Consider the following 16881-nt stretch of genomic DNA (forward strand, 5'->3'; position numbering starts at 1 on the left):
TATCGACTTGACCGACCTGGTTCCGCCGCGGGTCGGGCAAAGAGCTGAGGCACCGCGGCACCTGTGATGGTCCGTCGGTGTTTTTTATCCGTCGACGGGAGTTTTTGCCGGAATAATTGAAAAGTGCGGCCCAAATTGCACCCGCCCTCGATCACGGGCCGCGAAGGTGCCGCGATTTTTATGACCCGGGCCCTTCAAGGCTTCTCACCGGGCCGGGCCGCGCCGCGAGAGCTGTTGACCCGGCCTGCGTTGCTATGCAAGAGCTCGTGCCTATATAACTAGTGACAATAGGTACAATCGGTCTTTAAAAATAGCTGTTTACCAATTGAATTGAAATAGCAGTACTACAACGCGTTACTAGATTGGTGCCGGGGAACTGCCACTTGTGACTGAGTCCGGGTAGAGACATTTTACTGAACGTCGGTCGACAGTTCATGCGCTATGCACGACTGAGTAACAGACGTTTTCAGACACGACTTTTACCGCTTTGCAGTAGAGATTTACCTGACCGATTTCAGCTTTACGTAAGTGTGGTTTACAACAGCATGTTTTGCAGGCAGTAGATAATTAATCAGGTAGTATCTCATTGATACAAACGATATCACGATTCACGCGTTGCGGTCACTGTTTTGCAGAACACGCTTTACTTGTATTTTGGAAATGAAAGTTCAGTTCTCCGTGTTTTTGCAAACGTGTCATAGAATTTTCAGTGACGAAGTTATTTTGGTTATTTGCTATTTCATGCGAAGCTCGAAGACGTTTCATTTTGAGGCAACTTGCTATGCCAACAAAATGCACGTTGGTTTTTTGATTCAACTGGGGAACAAAATATGTTATGCGTCGGTTTTGTTTTTTTTTGTCACTGGTTTTATTGTTAAAGAGTTGTCTGCCAACCAATTATTTTAGACGACGTTTGTTGCCTGCGTTCCGCTATTTTTTAATGAACGATAGAAAAAAAATCCTCCCATGTTTGACATGTCTCTATGATGCATGGTATGGTGTTTATATTTCTTTCTAAGGTTACCGAGATAGAATCTATGGACCGTTAGTGTAGGCGGACATTTTTCGCATACTTATTTATGCATTAGTATCCCTTTCATTTCAAACTTTAAAGTTGAAGTACACCGAATTCGCTTAAAGTCTAAGCCGGTGTCAATGATACAAACTGAACTTTAGCCAGCATTATCGCGCGCAAGTACTAGTAAGTTAGTTCATAGGTCAATCGCTATGTCAGAAAACCAATTCGTCTTATGTGAGATTCATCTTTTAAGGAAAATAATGAAAATCTCAATTGAAGTATACGTGTTAAAAACCCCCAGAAATAACGCCGACAGAAAGACAAATCGGTAAGTAGTAGGCCTATGTTAAGAAATAATCATTCTTTCCGACTTGGCCGGTACCGCATATTCTTCTTGCAATTATCAATCGGAAAAGATAATTTTTGTTGGCTGACGTCCCATTCCAAGCGACCATTGCCAAGAACGTATGAGTAGGTCTGTCAAGGTAAGCGGGGATTTATAACGAAGTTACTTTCGCGTATAACTGAGTTACGGAGCGTGCTATTCGTTGACAGCATCAGAGCGTCAAAGCGTCGAATCCTAACATATGATTAGATTTTTTATTGGAACATTAGATCTAAGTGGATTCACGTATAGATCACAAAAGGTATTATATCCATTAAACTATGAATGAATGAATGAAAAATGCCCGAATAATCACGTATCAATAGTTTTCCTTTTTTAAATGACACAGCCGGCAAATATCATATACGATTTAACTGTATGCGTATTATAGCGACTATGATAAGTTGTATATATATATATACAATACATCGCATGTTATTAAGGGATTTGTGCTGAAGAAGTTGAACTCTACTCTACATGTGATATATATGATTCCTTATCTTACTTCATTTGAATCGTTTGTCGGGTGTGAGACTGAACTGATATTTCCTCGTTATTCTATTGGAGAAAGTATCATCATGTATTAATCCCAGTTGATGAATCGTGCTTTATGTGATATATTTTCAGTTGTGCCAGGTATGGAGTTTCTGACGGAGAGTAACCCCGTGTTAATGGCAGGGGCAGTTCTTGTCATCTTTTTCGGTTACATCCTAACTCGTAAAAAGAGGAACTACGACCTAGAAGCGAGACTCGCTAACCAATCGTTTGAACTGAAGGTAAACTATTTATACGATAAGAATATTTATATTCGGAAGTAGATATCCTTTTACGATCGAGTTGTTGATTTCGATTTCAGGCAATAAACCGAAAAATGACACAATGTTTAAGTAGTATTTCTTAATTGGAAATATCGGAATTGCTCTGGGAATGAACAAGGCTTTTCTGAAAATTCATCCAATGCCCGCCTACCACTAGATTTATTTGAAATTGCTTGGGCTATAAGTATATATTTGAATGGCTGACAATATGATCGAAAAATAATTTTCTGTGCGTTCTTTTTCACCCATGCAAAATAAGTCCTCGGCCCAATTTATATATATTTTGTACTGAATATTTGGTCTAAGAATTTAATATGCCAGTACATGCGTCGTACATATAAACATTTTGTGTCAATGTATTTAAATCAGGTTTTCATATACGTGTATAAGCAATAACTGCAAATACAGACAATGACATGTCTACATTTGTAGTTGACACCAGTACTTAGGTTCGTGATATACTTACTATACGATATTACGTGAAACAGGTCAACTTCATTACTATTCGGAACACAATAAAGGCGTAGTATGTATATAGTGTTTTTCTTCGGTCTATTATTCGCGCGCGTTCATTTATTCATTAATTTTTTTTCAGGGCAACGAGCCCGCACGCCTGAGCGCGTTATGCAAGAACGGCAAAATAGTCAGCGAATATCACGAGGAAGTTCGTACGATTTACGATGCTGTTTTACGCGGCTTGAGATTTTCAGGTCAGCAGCCAATCGCGGTCTTTCCGCGTTGATTTTGCACATATTTAAACCATCTAATCATCGATCGAAACAGTGATTCGATTGTTTACAACATTAGTACATTAGTAACAACAACTTAAGGAGCTTATTTATTTGATAATTGACCGCGCTAGATATTGTATGGTCAAAGTTTCACATTGCCTCACCTAACAATGCGCCAATTCTCAATCTTGAATAGTCTATTTGTGACCACGTTATTCAATATCAACATGATTTGTTATTGAAATAAATAATTCCAGTTTAAACCATATTAGTTGTTTGATGACTTAACTCTTAAACAAGTCCGTATAAACACAAAAACTTTCTAAGTTTGATTATGGAATTCTGAATTTTGTAAAGCTCGAAAACGGTTAAGTAATCCTTGCAACTACTTATTGTTAATTCTTCGTTTTGCCAAAACTACTTTCTTAATGAACGAGAAGGTATTATGGAAAAAATCGAAAATTATCATTTTACTTTACGCTACAGCGGACCAACCGTTATTGGGAGTGCGACATCCTGATGGCGGACCGTACAAGTGGACAACTCATCAACAGGTAAAACGTCAAAACAAAAAGTTTCCTATTTCCAGTGTAAAAACAATGATGGGCATTGCCAGCAATAATCGATTTCGTTGTATTTTGCAGACGTACGATCGATCATGGGATTTTGGATCTGGTTTATTGAAACTATGGCACCAACCCGGGCAGTCGACATTCATCGGGATATTCAGCGGTAACAGACCCGAGGTATTGTAATCTAATTCAGAAGGAACCCTTCCTGTATCCTTTCTGTTTATTTTCACGAATGTTATATTTCTATTATAGTGGATCTACACAGACGTAGCTTGTAATATATATTCATTCGTCAGCGTTCCTCTTTACGATACTCTTGGTTTAGAAGCCGTCATTCATATCATCAATCAAGGTATCTTAAGTTAAAGTTTAGATAATGATTATTTTTCGTACTATGCACCGTACCTTATTTATTGCACCGGGCACCTTGCCACAGCACTTGTGGCTGTGAACAGCTTTTAAAGCTTGCGTGGTGTCCCTCTCCATATTGTCAACCAATTATATTTTTTAATATTCTGTTCATTAAAAATTTGTTTTTGTGGAGAAAATAAAACCATATCGAATCATTTTAGAAAATACTCGTTAAAATGTCCGCGTTGATGTTTTGTAGTTGGTCTCGAGACAATCGTTGTTGACACAGACGCCAGGGTAAACATTCTGAAGTCAATCGCAGACAAGGTTCCGACGTTAAAAAATCTCGTAGTTATCGACGAGAAGTCTGCTGCGGAATGCGAGGACGATAGATTTGATATTCGTTCGTTCAAATCCGTCCAGGTAAGTGACATATCGGAGCCGTCGAAGCCATCTGCTACTGATAGTACATTTTGCACAATAAATACCAACTAGTGTTGATATATATCATATAAACCAGCATATCTGGTGAAATTTATCAACAAAAATTATTGCGAATAATTTTCCTGAAAATATAGATGCTGAAAGAAATATTACAAATGAAAAGCTTAGAAAGCCGACGAAATTCCATGACCTACATAATGTTGCATATTCGTTGTAAGCGAATTAATAGTTTCTATAGTGAATTAGTACATTAACCCAAAAACCTGAAATCTATTGAAAATCATCAATATGGTGGTTTTTCACTAGATTTTATCATTCGGTGAAATTGATCTATCATTCAAAACATCTGTGATGTTACATTTCAAGCAGATGTCTAATTGGCGTTTTCTCTAATCCCTGAATCGGTATCTAATTCGCTCTGAAATTAATTTGGAAAAATATAGCTATCAATCATTGCATTTACAATCTGACATCACAAATTAAAGAAATGATGTAACAAATATAAAATACGTTTTCATTGATCATTATGATTTTTGTTTCAATCAGGATCTAGGTTCAGCAAAACGGGTCGAACCAACGGTAAGTACTCAAATTCAAAAGTACTGTTGAATTCAATCCCCGACCACCTGAAACATGAAAAACGTTTTAATCTTTCAGCCACCAAAACCATCCGATATGTACACGCTTTGCTATACTAGTGGAACAACAGGTGCGAGCGAGATCCGAGTGATAGTGTTCGGGATTCAGCCTCTTAGTTGTTTCTCCAATATCTTAATGCTGTTTGTATTTCTGTTTCAGGTGACCCGAAAGGCGTTATTATCACTCACGAATATTTTCTACAATTCGCCAGTGGAATTTTAAAACAACTCGAAGTGAGAATTCGTTTTCAATGTCCAGTCGTTTCTAAGCAATCAATGTGTCAAGGTCGCGTGTGTTGCCCCAGTCGTTTCTATCTAACGTGTCTGGATTTTTTTTTCGCAAACAGGGAAAAGCAGATTTTAACTCATCCGAAGTGCTCATTTCGTATCTGCCGTTACCGCATATATTTGAACGAGCCAACGCGATTATTGTTCTGATGGTCGGAGCGCGAATGGGATTCTTCCGCGGTGACGTCCGAAAACTTATAGACGATATACAAGAACTGAAACCTACTTACTTCCCAACCGTTCCGCGGTTGTTAAACAGACTCTACGATCAAGTAACTAAAACCTTATATTCATTTTTCACATTTTTTTACTTCGTTGTTTAGAATTCCCTGCGGTACCTAATCTTACGATTATTCTCAGGTTACAAGTGCCGTGAGGGGAAGCTACATAAAATCATCACTGCTCAAAATAGCTATATCACAAAAGAAGGATATGCTGAAGAGGTATTGAAATATTGGCATTAAAAAAATGTATCGTCTGCTTCGATTTTTTTTGCGGTTTAGAAAATCATTTTATTTGTATTGCAGAGGAATCACTACGCGATCATCAATTTGGGATCATCTCGTGTTCAGAAGTATTCAGGATAAACTCGGTGGGCGGCTTCGTTTTGTATTCACTGGTTCAGCGCCGTTGTCTTCTCAGGTTCTAGATTTAATCCGATGCTCACTGGGCTGCTGGGTAAGCTTCAGTCTGTAGATCGATTCAATACACCGATCATTAAGCGTATTCAGAATTTAGCTCGATTTAGTCGATGTTTATAGATAGTAAAAAAGATAATCTGTTTGCAGGTTTTGGAAGGTTACGGTCAAACAGAACATCCGATCATCTCAATCACCTCACCGGAAGAGTTTGATTCGGGGCACGTTGGTCCACCAGTTCCATGTAACAAAGTTAAACTAGTTGACGTACCGGAACTGAATTATTTTGCAAAGAATGGCGAAGGCGAGGTAATGATAAAGACATTGCGTAGAAATGGCAATCGATGGCCTTTCTTCAGTGTCTTGAAATAGAAACATTTTATGATGATTTACCAATTGAATTTTATGCCATTGTTATCGAGATTTGATGGAATTGGGTTTGTTTAGATGTGTTCCTCTTCTCACGTAGATCTGTGCTAAGGCCACGCACCGATTTCCTGGATATTATAAGAACCCGGAGAAGACGGCGGAAGCTATCGACGCAGACGGCTGGATACATACCGGTGATATAGGACGGTGGTTACCGGTAATATTTACATGCCTACAGACGGACCTACGCCATGACTACACAATTGTCATCTTCGTGTACATTTTTCTTCTTCTTTATATTCAGAACGGGACTCTGAAGATAATCGATAGAAAGAAACAAATATTCAAACTTGCTCAGGTAGAAAATCGGTAGTAAAAACGAAATATTTCGAGCTTAGTGAAAAATAGGTTGATTAGAAAGATGTGTTTTCTAGGGTGAATATATCGCACCAGAGAAAATAGAAAATGTCTACATGGGAAGCAGATTTGTGCAACAGATATTTGTTGATGGTGACAGTCTGCAGGTGGGTGAACAATTTGATCAGGGTTAAGTTCTTAGAACCTGGTGCTAGCAATTCTTTATATTTATCAAAGAACTGATAAAAAGGACTGGCATTGACCGCACCTTATTCGACATGATCTTGTGTTTGATAGATTTAAGTGGATTCACAAAAAGCAATCGTATTCAAAAGTTTTGAGATATTTCGTTCCTGTGTTTCCCAGCAGTTCACTGGCATGTTTGGTAAGCCTGTGCAGTAATATATAACGTAATTTTATTTTTTATATAGACATGTATTGTAGCTATTATTGTCCCTGATCCAGTGACGCTTTCAAAATGGGCGAAGAAACGGGGTCTTCCAACAGATATGGAAACGTTGTGCGCGAATCAGGTATACGGCATTCCTGAATAATGTGGCACTTTAAACTTGCCCGTACTTGACCTTTCTTGTAAAGTAAAGACTCATGATCCATGTATTCTTTTTCAGGACTTGAAAAAAGAAGTTATGACAGATCTGCAAAATCTTGGGAAAGTGGCTGGACTGAAGTCTTTCGAACAGGTATATAGTATAAGGCAACTGCTGTTGTTATGAAGACACAAACAAGTTTATGATTGGATGTTGATGTTTTTCTTTACTAAAAAACCAACGATGTCTAAGAATGCCGTTGTTTTCAGGTGAAAAATATTGTGCTGAAGAGCGAACTTTTTACGATTAAAGATGGTTTATTGACCGCCACGCTTAAAAACAAACGACCCGCCTTACGAAAGTTCTTCCAGACGGATACTTCTCAGCTATACAAAGAGCTATAGATATCTTACAATCTTTCCATACGTTTTCTGAACCATCAATTATTAATATTCGATGTTCATTCGAAGCAATAATGTTATAAACGTCGTTCTTCGGCGACGTTTAAAATGCCCTGAAATTAATTAATAAATTAAGTCTGAAATTTTCAATCTAGCATTATATTCTTTTTGAAAAGAAGCGAAAATAACATCTGATCGCCATGTATTGGTAAGGTAAGCCTATCGTTTACCGATATAAGGCTGTATAGGCTACAACCGTTGAGTAATTAAAATATTGATAATCGATGAGAAAACTGTAAATATATTTTAGTTTCCGTGATCTCGCTATATATGTAAATGTAAATGAATAATTTCGTCAATTGATTCACAATTTTATTAAATATATATCGTGAAATTATTAGTTTTTTATGCTTAAAACAACGCTTTACAATAATTTATGAATCACATATTTAAGCCTATAATGCGATTTTCGTAAATCTACGAATTTTAGAAATTTTTGTATATGTCTTTTTGATGAATAAATTGAAGGATTTGGAAAATTTGGTAAATTCTTTCTTTTGCAAACGGCTATTAAATACTGACTTACGGGAATGGCGACAATCCATGTGGTCGGCATGGCCGAGCAGTCTAAGGCGCTGCGATCACAGTCGAGCTCTGTAGGTATCGGTTCGAATCCCACTTCTGACAATTTCAACTCTTAGCTACTTGGTAAACTCATCTGGCATCTTTTTACTTGAGATGCTTATTTCAGTCTGATCTGAATTCACGCGTAGTAAAGAAATCACCCGCAGTATATAGCCATAATCAGGCGTACTGGGGCTACTTATCTTAGGCTGAATTATTGTAGGATTTCCCTTGTATATTTTACCTTACACGGATATTTTTGAGCGTATAAAATGTATAAACATGTTCATAATCAAGTTGTCACTGTTAAAGGGTAACTGACACTTTTTAAAAGATTTTCTACTTTTTACACTAAACGATATGTTATAGTATACAATAAGGCTAGGTGATTTCATAATTGGACAAATCTTTTCAATCTAGTCAGAATTGATGATTTTGATGTTCGCGCACCTGTTCAGTGTATACATTGCTTCTGCTGAACGCGTGGTACTGTGTCTATTAATAGAACTACGTCACTAAAGTAACGGCTCGGAAATGATGTCTATAGAAATGAATAGGAAATAAGCTACAAGAGCAATTCAACTTAATTTTATACCTATTTGGCATTCGAATTGAGACAAAATGCCTCTTGATTTTGAAAGTCTACATATTAATGATCATACTTAACTGTTGAATGGACCATATCCGTTCCAACTAAGCGCAAAAATAGGATTTGAATAGCAATCCATGGCATTTTCTAGTAGACAGCAGGGAACACGGATGTTTAAATCATCGTTTTGTAATATCATTTAGTGATAGTAAGTAAGATCATGGTTAGATCTAAGAATATTTTGACTAATGAACTGATGATGAAACTTAGACAGAATTAGCCGCAAGAATAATTTCAATTCTTTTCTTGAAATATACCTCGTATTGGTAGCGGCTTTGGTCACAAAATAAGAATATTTCCTCATCCATCCTATTTTAAAACTTAGAAATAACATTTGTGAAAGATTTGTGATGTAATCTATCAAAACTCTTCTGCAGCGTGAAACTTTAATCGAAAAACATTATTCTTTGAATATTTGTTGTAAAGCTGTAGAAATTTATGAAAGTTTTTGTAGAGTTTTGAAGTGTTAGTTTTAAAACTAGGCCTACTTAGTCTTAAATGACTTTGAAAAATAGTAAACGAATATGAATCTATTTATTCTTTAGCGAGATCGAAATCTATGATTACATAAGACACTGTAGTATGCTTGTGGTGCTGAACTATAGGTGAACTATGGAGCAGCAGTAACAGTGCTGAGAGCTTAGCATAGTGTACTTTAAAATAGCTTCATAGCAGCGGATTGAAATCTGCATCTTCAATTTGATCGATTTAGCCTATTCAAATTACTCATTGATTCTTTGAAATAGGTTTATGCAATAGACAATAGATCCTTTTAACTCCCTGGCCAGTTTCAAAGCTGTAAAACAATCTGGCATTGAGATATAACAGAAAATACACGCAGTTTCCTCAAAATTCAACACATTTCTATAGACGCTATTTCTCAGCTCTGCCTGTAATGACGTTGCAGCGCGCACCTGCTGATTTAGCCGACGCTGAACAGTAAGCGATGTAAACAACGAAATGAGGTCAAAAATCTTGTTACAAAATCACAAATTGCGCGTTAACTAAACATTTTGGAACAGAACGGTTGAAGATGAGTGTATAGATCAATAGAATACATCATATTTTGAAATAAAAAAAAAAGTGTCAGTTACCCTTTAACTTTGTCCTTATACTGTCTTTAAAAAAAGAAAACTTTCCATCGAATCAACCGGTTTCGGGAACGTTTATTGAGCCGGTTCTTCGATAAATATCTCGGCCTTTTAACGATCCAATTACCCCAGACAAATAAATCTATTTGAATCAATCGGTTGGAAGCCATGAGACGATATTTATTGCAGCGATAGCTGTAATAAACAAGTCTTAAATACTTCAACGTTGAACCTTTACTTTCATGAATCAAGTGCCTTTTGTGCAAGGTATGCGACCATAACACTCATATAAACACAGTAGCTTTAAACAAGGTAAATTAAGCAAAGAATACCTTTAAAAAGTCCCTTACATGATTCGATTTATTCGTGACTATGACTAAACAAACCGATAGTCTTTTTTCTGTCGATTCATTTTGCGAATGGCCATAAATTATGAGGAACGATGATCATTAAAAAACCATCCCAGGGTAAAAAATAAACTTGAAAAACAAATATGACAAGAATTCAATTCAATGAAATATTTCTTAAAAAATCATCGAATATTCATATTGTAGGTATGGAAATTGTTTTGAGTATCTACGAAAACTCTTTTTCGATAGATAAAACTGAAAGTGTATGAATATTGCATTATACAATACTCCTTAACTTTCCGGATTGATTTACCTATAATTCGGAACACGTCTGAGATCTTTGTCCCCTGATGGTAATACAAAGAACACGATGAATTTCTCCTATCGAACACTGAATAATGATTGTGAAAACGGCTACTGTACAATACTGAGACCCAGCAAACCCCAAACGTAGTCCAGATTCTCAAAACCAGTTTTATTGGCCGATTAAGGCGTTATTAGTACCCGTAATGGTATTGGCTATTAAAAGATTTCAACATCAAATAGTGTTATCCGTTTTCTGACGTGATAACCCTTTATGCAAAATACGTGAAGAGTTGAAACTTTCTTATTTTCGTATAAACATTCATATTAAGAAAATGTAGAGCCATCGTGTTAATTTTGGATTCGCTTATTGGTCCACGAACCAACTGCTGTTATTTCAGTCAAATGTCAACAAAAACTAAATGAAGTCAAGCCAGCTATAGTGATATCATACGACTTCTACGACAAGACATTTAAATGTATATGATAATAATTTCCTTTTTCGCTTTGATAACAAAATCATTGATTATTGATAGTCTGTTGTTTTGTAAATGGTCGGGTGACTTTCTTCGAACCCTTGCCAGGAAAACCAGCAGGCAGTAGAAATAAAATCTTTTCCGCTACTGCGCTTAATCCGCGAATAATTAGTTCGCTTTAGCTGCGGTTGTGTTTAAATAGGACACTCTGTGTTAGTGTGCACTGTAAAACGATTTTCAGTATGTTACTGTTAACAGTCGTGTCAAGTTTGCAATGAGGTTTATGCATACATATTAAGGGTGTTTGTGTGTACCTAAACTCATTATCTGTCAAACTTTGACGCTTAGGAGTCACTTATACTCGAACTACTTTTACTTCTCCAACTTTTAAGGTAAGCAAATCTTTTTAATAAGGTCAACGATAGTTATATAGAATATTGTTGTATCGTTGTGAATCTTGAAATCTCAACTTGTAGCATATGTGAACTAAACTGAAAACAAACATTGAAACGATCTCTCTATCATTCTTGCTCTGGATACAAAAACATGAAAATGAGTTCATTTCAACAATTTGAATCAATTGATTCCAAATGATCGTTGGAACTGATGTTTATTTGCCTTTCGTCGACTGATTCATATACATATATCACAGTAGAAGATTTCAGTAGAAGATGCGCCCAGATTTCTCCGAATGAATTAAAATCCGAATTATGAATAATGGTTTACATGATTCCAAGCTAAATGTACCAAATATTTCATCCAAATTAAGCGAAAATCCGGGAAAAAGAAAGTCGGAATTAAGCGAGTTCTACTGTAAAAATACAATTGGAAAGTAGCCAAATTGTAGTGTTGTTGAAATGAAAAGTAAAACATGCTAAATCCAAGAAAATACAGAATTCAGGAATTTCTAAGGGGAAAAGCAAACTTACAGCGTACGAATTGAACTAATAATAAGTTATACACTAAACTGTTTGGATTATCACATTAAGTGAATTCTGAATATACATTTGACCGCTAATTTTCTGATCGTTTAGCAAATAATTTGGTATAAAAAATGAACGGATACACGAGACAAAATGAGTACGATCTGTCTTAATTATCCGTCGTTGATGTCAGTTTTATCTCTGATGAGTAAATCATTGTTGCATTAGTCAATGGAATGAAATAACGTGGAGGTGGAAATACTATAGCATAACATCGACGAAATTGTAGGTCGATTAACCGACTAACTGAATATGGAAATACCAGGCCATATTCTCAATCGTCGTCATGATAAGAAATTACTGAGATAATCGAAACATAAGATTTGCGTTTCCGTCATAATCTATTTCTAGCTCAGAGAAGTTTCACTTTCGTAGAAACGATTTTTTTGTTAAGTTTCATACAAGTGTATATTTTGTCGGGTGGGATTTATCGGTTACCCAAACTCCGTTACGTGAAACTTTGCGGAAAATCACGATAGCTGTTCATTCAGGCAAAAATATAAATTGTTGTACGCTAATGTCATAGTCTAATGGAGAATTTCCGTTGTGTAGAACATTTCAGTCTGACAAAATATGCCATATATTCAAAATGAAAGCTAATTCGACCGTGAATGAGTCTCTTTTAGCGATCACTCCAGACGCCGTGAAATCAGTCACAGTTCCGTAGTAAATTAAGTTTGTCTTGACAGCAAATGAAGTGTTTGATTGTTTCGTCCATGCCTCCATGTCGCCATATTCCCGTCTTATAGCTCACACGCAATGAACCGATTGAAAACCGAAATCCGTTTTAACCGCTTAAAATGCATTTTCGTTGAGCTGTGCTTAAGAATGATTAATCTCCACATTAAAAACTTGTTCGTTTCAATCAGAGAAGTGGATAATTCGCTCGGAGCCAATAATCACCGAAAAATAAACCTACTTTGTCTGATAAAAGAACTGAAAGTCCTTTTCGTTCTAGGTCTGAACCTTCAGCAAACAATGATAAATCAGTCTGTGTTTCGTACTCAATGAATTTTTCATTTAGATTTATTACAATACAACATCGTTCAACGGTTTGTGTAAAATTAGGATGACATTTACAGCTCCATCCATCCATCTAGGCGGGCAGGCGGGCAGGCGGGCAGGCGGACAGGGAGACAGGCGGACAGCCAGGCCATCGTGTTATCAACAGGGCTCGAAACGTTAGATATTTACCGACTTATCCAGTGATTTGTCGCACTTGTATTTATTTTTGTTTGACCATCGCTTCTTTGCTAGCAGAAGAAATCCGTAAATCAAGTGAAAAGAGTTTGTCTGGATGATGTATACACCATTTAGACCCATATTGTCTGAGCAAGTCGCAGGGCGCGCACTAATATAATGTCTGGCACTCGATAATCATATCAATCTTTACCATACAGGTGTAGAGTATTTCGCAAATATTTTGCCAACGAATCAGGTGACAAACTGCCCCGCAGCAGGTAACGTTACAGTTTATGCTATGATTTGTTAGGTCGCTGAGAGAACCACTGACGTTCGTTGCGATTCGAGGAGTTTCAGAAACGTTCGCGAGGAGACGTTGAACTTCCCGTTGGCAGCGTTCACTGTGTCAGTAGAGAACGCGTTACGTCAGGTGTTCATCTGTTGCTCTTCACGCTGCAACTATAACCAGCTAAGTTCGAGATGTTTATCCGTCTCTTACACCGCATTCGCTGGGACTAGGTAGATGTTTTTTTGTATGTATCAATTAGTGTTTGAAACGAGTTTGTGTTCAGTATCGAGATAAGCTGTATAAAAGTTATTGCTGAGTTTCCAACTTCTTTAGATCGAACTTCACTTCGTAAAGATCAACTTCCTCCTAGCATATCGCTGCACGATTTATAGTGCAATAGATTGAGAACGTTTTCAAGAAAATCTTAACCACGTCGGATCTTAATTCAAACAGTGTTTACAAGGCGTCTAGTGAAATATATCATTACGTGGTGAATTCTCGACTGGAAAAATATCGAGAACTGGTTTAAAAATGATAGAAGTCTGATTTGCTGATAGTGGATTCACATTGAATATATAAGTTATTTATCGGATTCGGAAGACGAGTCTACTAGTCTCAAGAAATACTGCGAAAATTCGGTAAACGTTTCCAATGATTTATCATCAACAAACGCAATTGTCTAGACCCGTAATCACCTTATATATTATTCAAAAATCCGAACAACAAGCAACGGAATTCATAGGATAAAAATCATTCGTCTGAAAAAAACAGGTAAAATTTATCATCGCTTGGTGTTGTTGTTTTTTTAAAGTTAGCATTCCGTACCGATGTAACTAAACTAATTAAAAAGTCCACTCTCGGATGTTACCAGTCCCTTCTCGGAAAAACCTTGCCAATTTTCTATGTATCGCAAACTGTATCGGGTGTTGTGTTTATACAACCCTTACTATTTTGTTTAAAACATCTGAAGCAAAGGTAAGTATTTTTCTTAAAGCACGTTTACTAGCTGAAACTACCTGTTAGGTCCGCGTAAAATCTTCATTCTTATATCGTGATATCGTAATTCGAAGTAGATATTCGGGGAAATCTTTTGAAGTTGGAATATCTCATTTCTCTATTACATAATCGGCGACGAATGTCTGCTCGGCACGCTTTTCGAATGAACGATGATTAGATTACTATTTTTTGGATAACGTCCCGGAGGTTTTTTTCCGGTATATTTGTTTCTGGTTTTGATGTATATAAAGTACGTGTCTCCATTACTGTCATCACTTCATATAATTACTATTCGCATTCAGAAAATATTTAGCTGTCAGCTTCGCGAGATATTCGCAGTATCTATGATATGACAAATTAATTCAATAATGACATTCGTGTCGCACCGTATTGTGAAATGTGATTGCTATTTCTTATACCAGGAGGAAAAATGTGAAGTGTCATCAAAAAATAGGCAAACCCGATCTATGCGTGTAGGAATGTTGATTCACTTGTGGAAAGATATAACTATACCAACGTGGCTTCGAGCGATAAAACCACCAAACTTCACAACTAACATAACCTTACATATATAACATTATTATAGATTTATATATATATCAAAATGATTTTAAACGTTTTTTAACGGATCTAAAATCATAAAATCATCATGTGTTCGTTTTCTTAGAGCACTTAGTATAATATATATATATATATATATATAAAAAAGAAAGTGCACGTCTTTTAACCTCGCAATCGCGTCGTCAGAAATATGTTGTTGTCTGTATATCTTTATACAATATACACCACAAGTCATTAATCATCTAGAGTCTTCTCATTCCGAACTTCACAAATCTAGACGGGAATATGACTGTACAAAGCAAAATTCAATACAATTTTCCCATGTCTTTGTCGATGGAAGCAGCAAATATTGCGCGCCACCACTTTTAGGGCTGTGGGACAATTTGAATTTACGCTTGATTTACATAAATGATAGTAAATTTATGCTTTTTGTACGATACAGAAGCGAAACGTTAGATTCCGAGCAGGTGTTAGTAGAATCGGTAGAATTACGGCAGACGAAATTGAGAATTATTGGTTATTAGCATCAGTAAATGAAGTATGGAAATCAGATAAACTTATGAACTTCTGTACAGTGATGTAGAACATGTTTATATCTGGTAATGTCGGTTATTGTTGATCGCTGCGATCATACGGCGTTTTGCCCCCCTCCGTTTAGCCCCGGTTCAACCTCACTCCTTACTAGAGACAAAATCCTACCAGAATGATGCTGTGGCAAGTGAAGTGAGTCACTTTCAGAATCAGTTAGCACGTTCACGCGCGGAATGAATTTGGACAGTGTCAAACAGACACGGACCCATTTGGCGTCTGTGAACGGTTTGCCCCGGCCAAACGCTCGTGTGATTGCGGCTAATGGCTATAACTATAATCTATCATGCTGGTTCAGGGAGACGGAGATAGCGTGGACTATAAAACGAAAATCCACGTGTTGCCCGAGTGTGGCGTCTCACTAACGAGCGAGAAAGAGCTCAGATTGTTAGTTGTTATCTTTTTACCACGTGGGAACGGAAGTTCTGATGGTTCTGAAGGAAACGGTGTGTATGAATCTCTTCATTTGTAATGACATGGAAAGACTACAGGATCGTTTCCTGCATGTTTCTATATACACCAGTCCTCGTCGTCGTCGTCGTCCTCGTCGTCGTCGTGTAGATTATCACACGAACGACGGTAAAATACGCTGGTGATACGTGCAATATTTCTATAAAAGATTGTCACATCTCATTTGACAGCCCAGTGATTGACTAATGCGCTGCCTTGTTGCGACGTACAGCCACAAAAAGGAGGGAGCATTTTAACTGTTTGGCATTTACTTCATTACTAAAATTGTTTCATTATCTTTTCGCTCAAAAGTTCACTAATAAACTTAATAGTTCCAACCATGTTTATTTTCTGTCAATTTTTTTTCAGCGAGTCAATTCGTTAAATCGTAGATAATCACGTGACTAGTGTCGCCATTTTATCATACGTCGTCGGCTCATTTGATCTTTATCAGAAATCACAACTCATGAGTTCAAACGTTCACGGACAATGCGTATTATGCTGAAAATACGACAACATATGTTTTATTTTTTATACACCGGGTTAAAAAGGAACAATAAGCCACATATAGTCTAGCCGTGTATAAGGATTTTTTATACTGACGCTTTTGACAACAATGACGAACTTGCCCGAGGTGTTTCCAGCTGGCATTTCCCGCTGCCACTGGAAACCGCTCGAAAAACTGGTCTCAAACAGGAAAAAACGGCAGCAGGAAAAACCTATTGCGAATTTTCACCCATCCCCTGAAAACTAGGCTTTTATCCGCGGTATATTGATAAGT

General features: G+C 36.9%; 2 protein-coding genes across 6 annotated transcripts in view; both read left to right on the top strand.

The window, feature by feature from the left end:
* The first annotated feature begins 308 nt into the window (after nt 1-308).
* LOC141903205 (long-chain-fatty-acid--CoA ligase 5-like) lies at nt 309-8056 on the top strand. Of its 2 annotated transcripts, none has more exons than XM_074791259.1 (20): nt 309-524; nt 2031-2179; nt 2817-2931; nt 3439-3506; nt 3597-3698; nt 3777-3876; nt 4135-4298; nt 4866-4898; nt 4977-5028; nt 5118-5191; nt 5305-5517; nt 5606-5688; nt 5773-5923; nt 6034-6192; nt 6353-6469; nt 6557-6610; nt 6687-6776; nt 7041-7142; nt 7239-7310; nt 7427-8055. In XM_074791259.1, the coding sequence occupies exons 2-20, from the start codon at nt 2042-2044 to the stop codon at nt 7559-7561; spliced, it is 2022 nt and encodes a 673-aa protein (XP_074647360.1). In that variant the 5' UTR covers nt 309-524; nt 2031-2041; the 3' UTR covers nt 7562-8055. The 2 variants fall into 2 exon arrangements, with proteins under 2 accessions (XP_074647360.1, XP_074647361.1); XM_074791260.1 differs by lacking the exon at nt 309-524 and adding an exon at nt 1515-1665 and having other exon boundaries at nt 7427-8056.
* A 3200-nt stretch (nt 8057-11256) lies between these two features.
* LOC141903202 (speract receptor-like) overlaps nt 11257-16881 on the top strand; it is a 34352-nt gene continuing 28727 nt past the window's right edge. For 2 of the 4 annotated variants that reach the window (XM_074791250.1, XM_074791248.1), the window contains exon 1: nt 11257-11443. The gene's annotated coding sequence lies outside the window, so the exon portion shown is untranslated. Of the gene's footprint in view, nt 11444-13650; nt 14277-14414; nt 14481-16881 lie in introns of those variants that run through there. The other 2 variants (XM_074791253.1, XM_074791252.1) reach the window with 2 other exon arrangements.

This window comes from Tubulanus polymorphus, chromosome 4 (genome assembly GCF_964204645.1).
Source record: "Tubulanus polymorphus chromosome 4, tnTubPoly1.2, whole genome shotgun sequence".
Taxonomy (NCBI): Eukaryota; Metazoa; Nemertea; class Palaeonemertea; order Tubulaniformes; family Tubulanidae; genus Tubulanus; species Tubulanus polymorphus.

Bases quoted from the DNA above. Each gene is read 5' to 3' on its own strand.
- LOC141903205 (XM_074791259.1), top strand. From the start codon at position 2,042: ATGGAGTTTCTGACGGAGAGTAACCCCGTGTTAATGGCAGGGGCAGTT. The intron at 3,699-3,776 runs GTATTGTAATCT...TTTCTATTATAG, and splicing joins TCAGCGGTAACAGACCCGAG to TGGATCTACACAGACGTAGC. The intron at 4,299-4,865 runs GTAAGTGACATA...TGTTTCAATCAG, and splicing joins GTTCGTTCAAATCCGTCCAG to GATCTAGGTTCAGCAAAACG.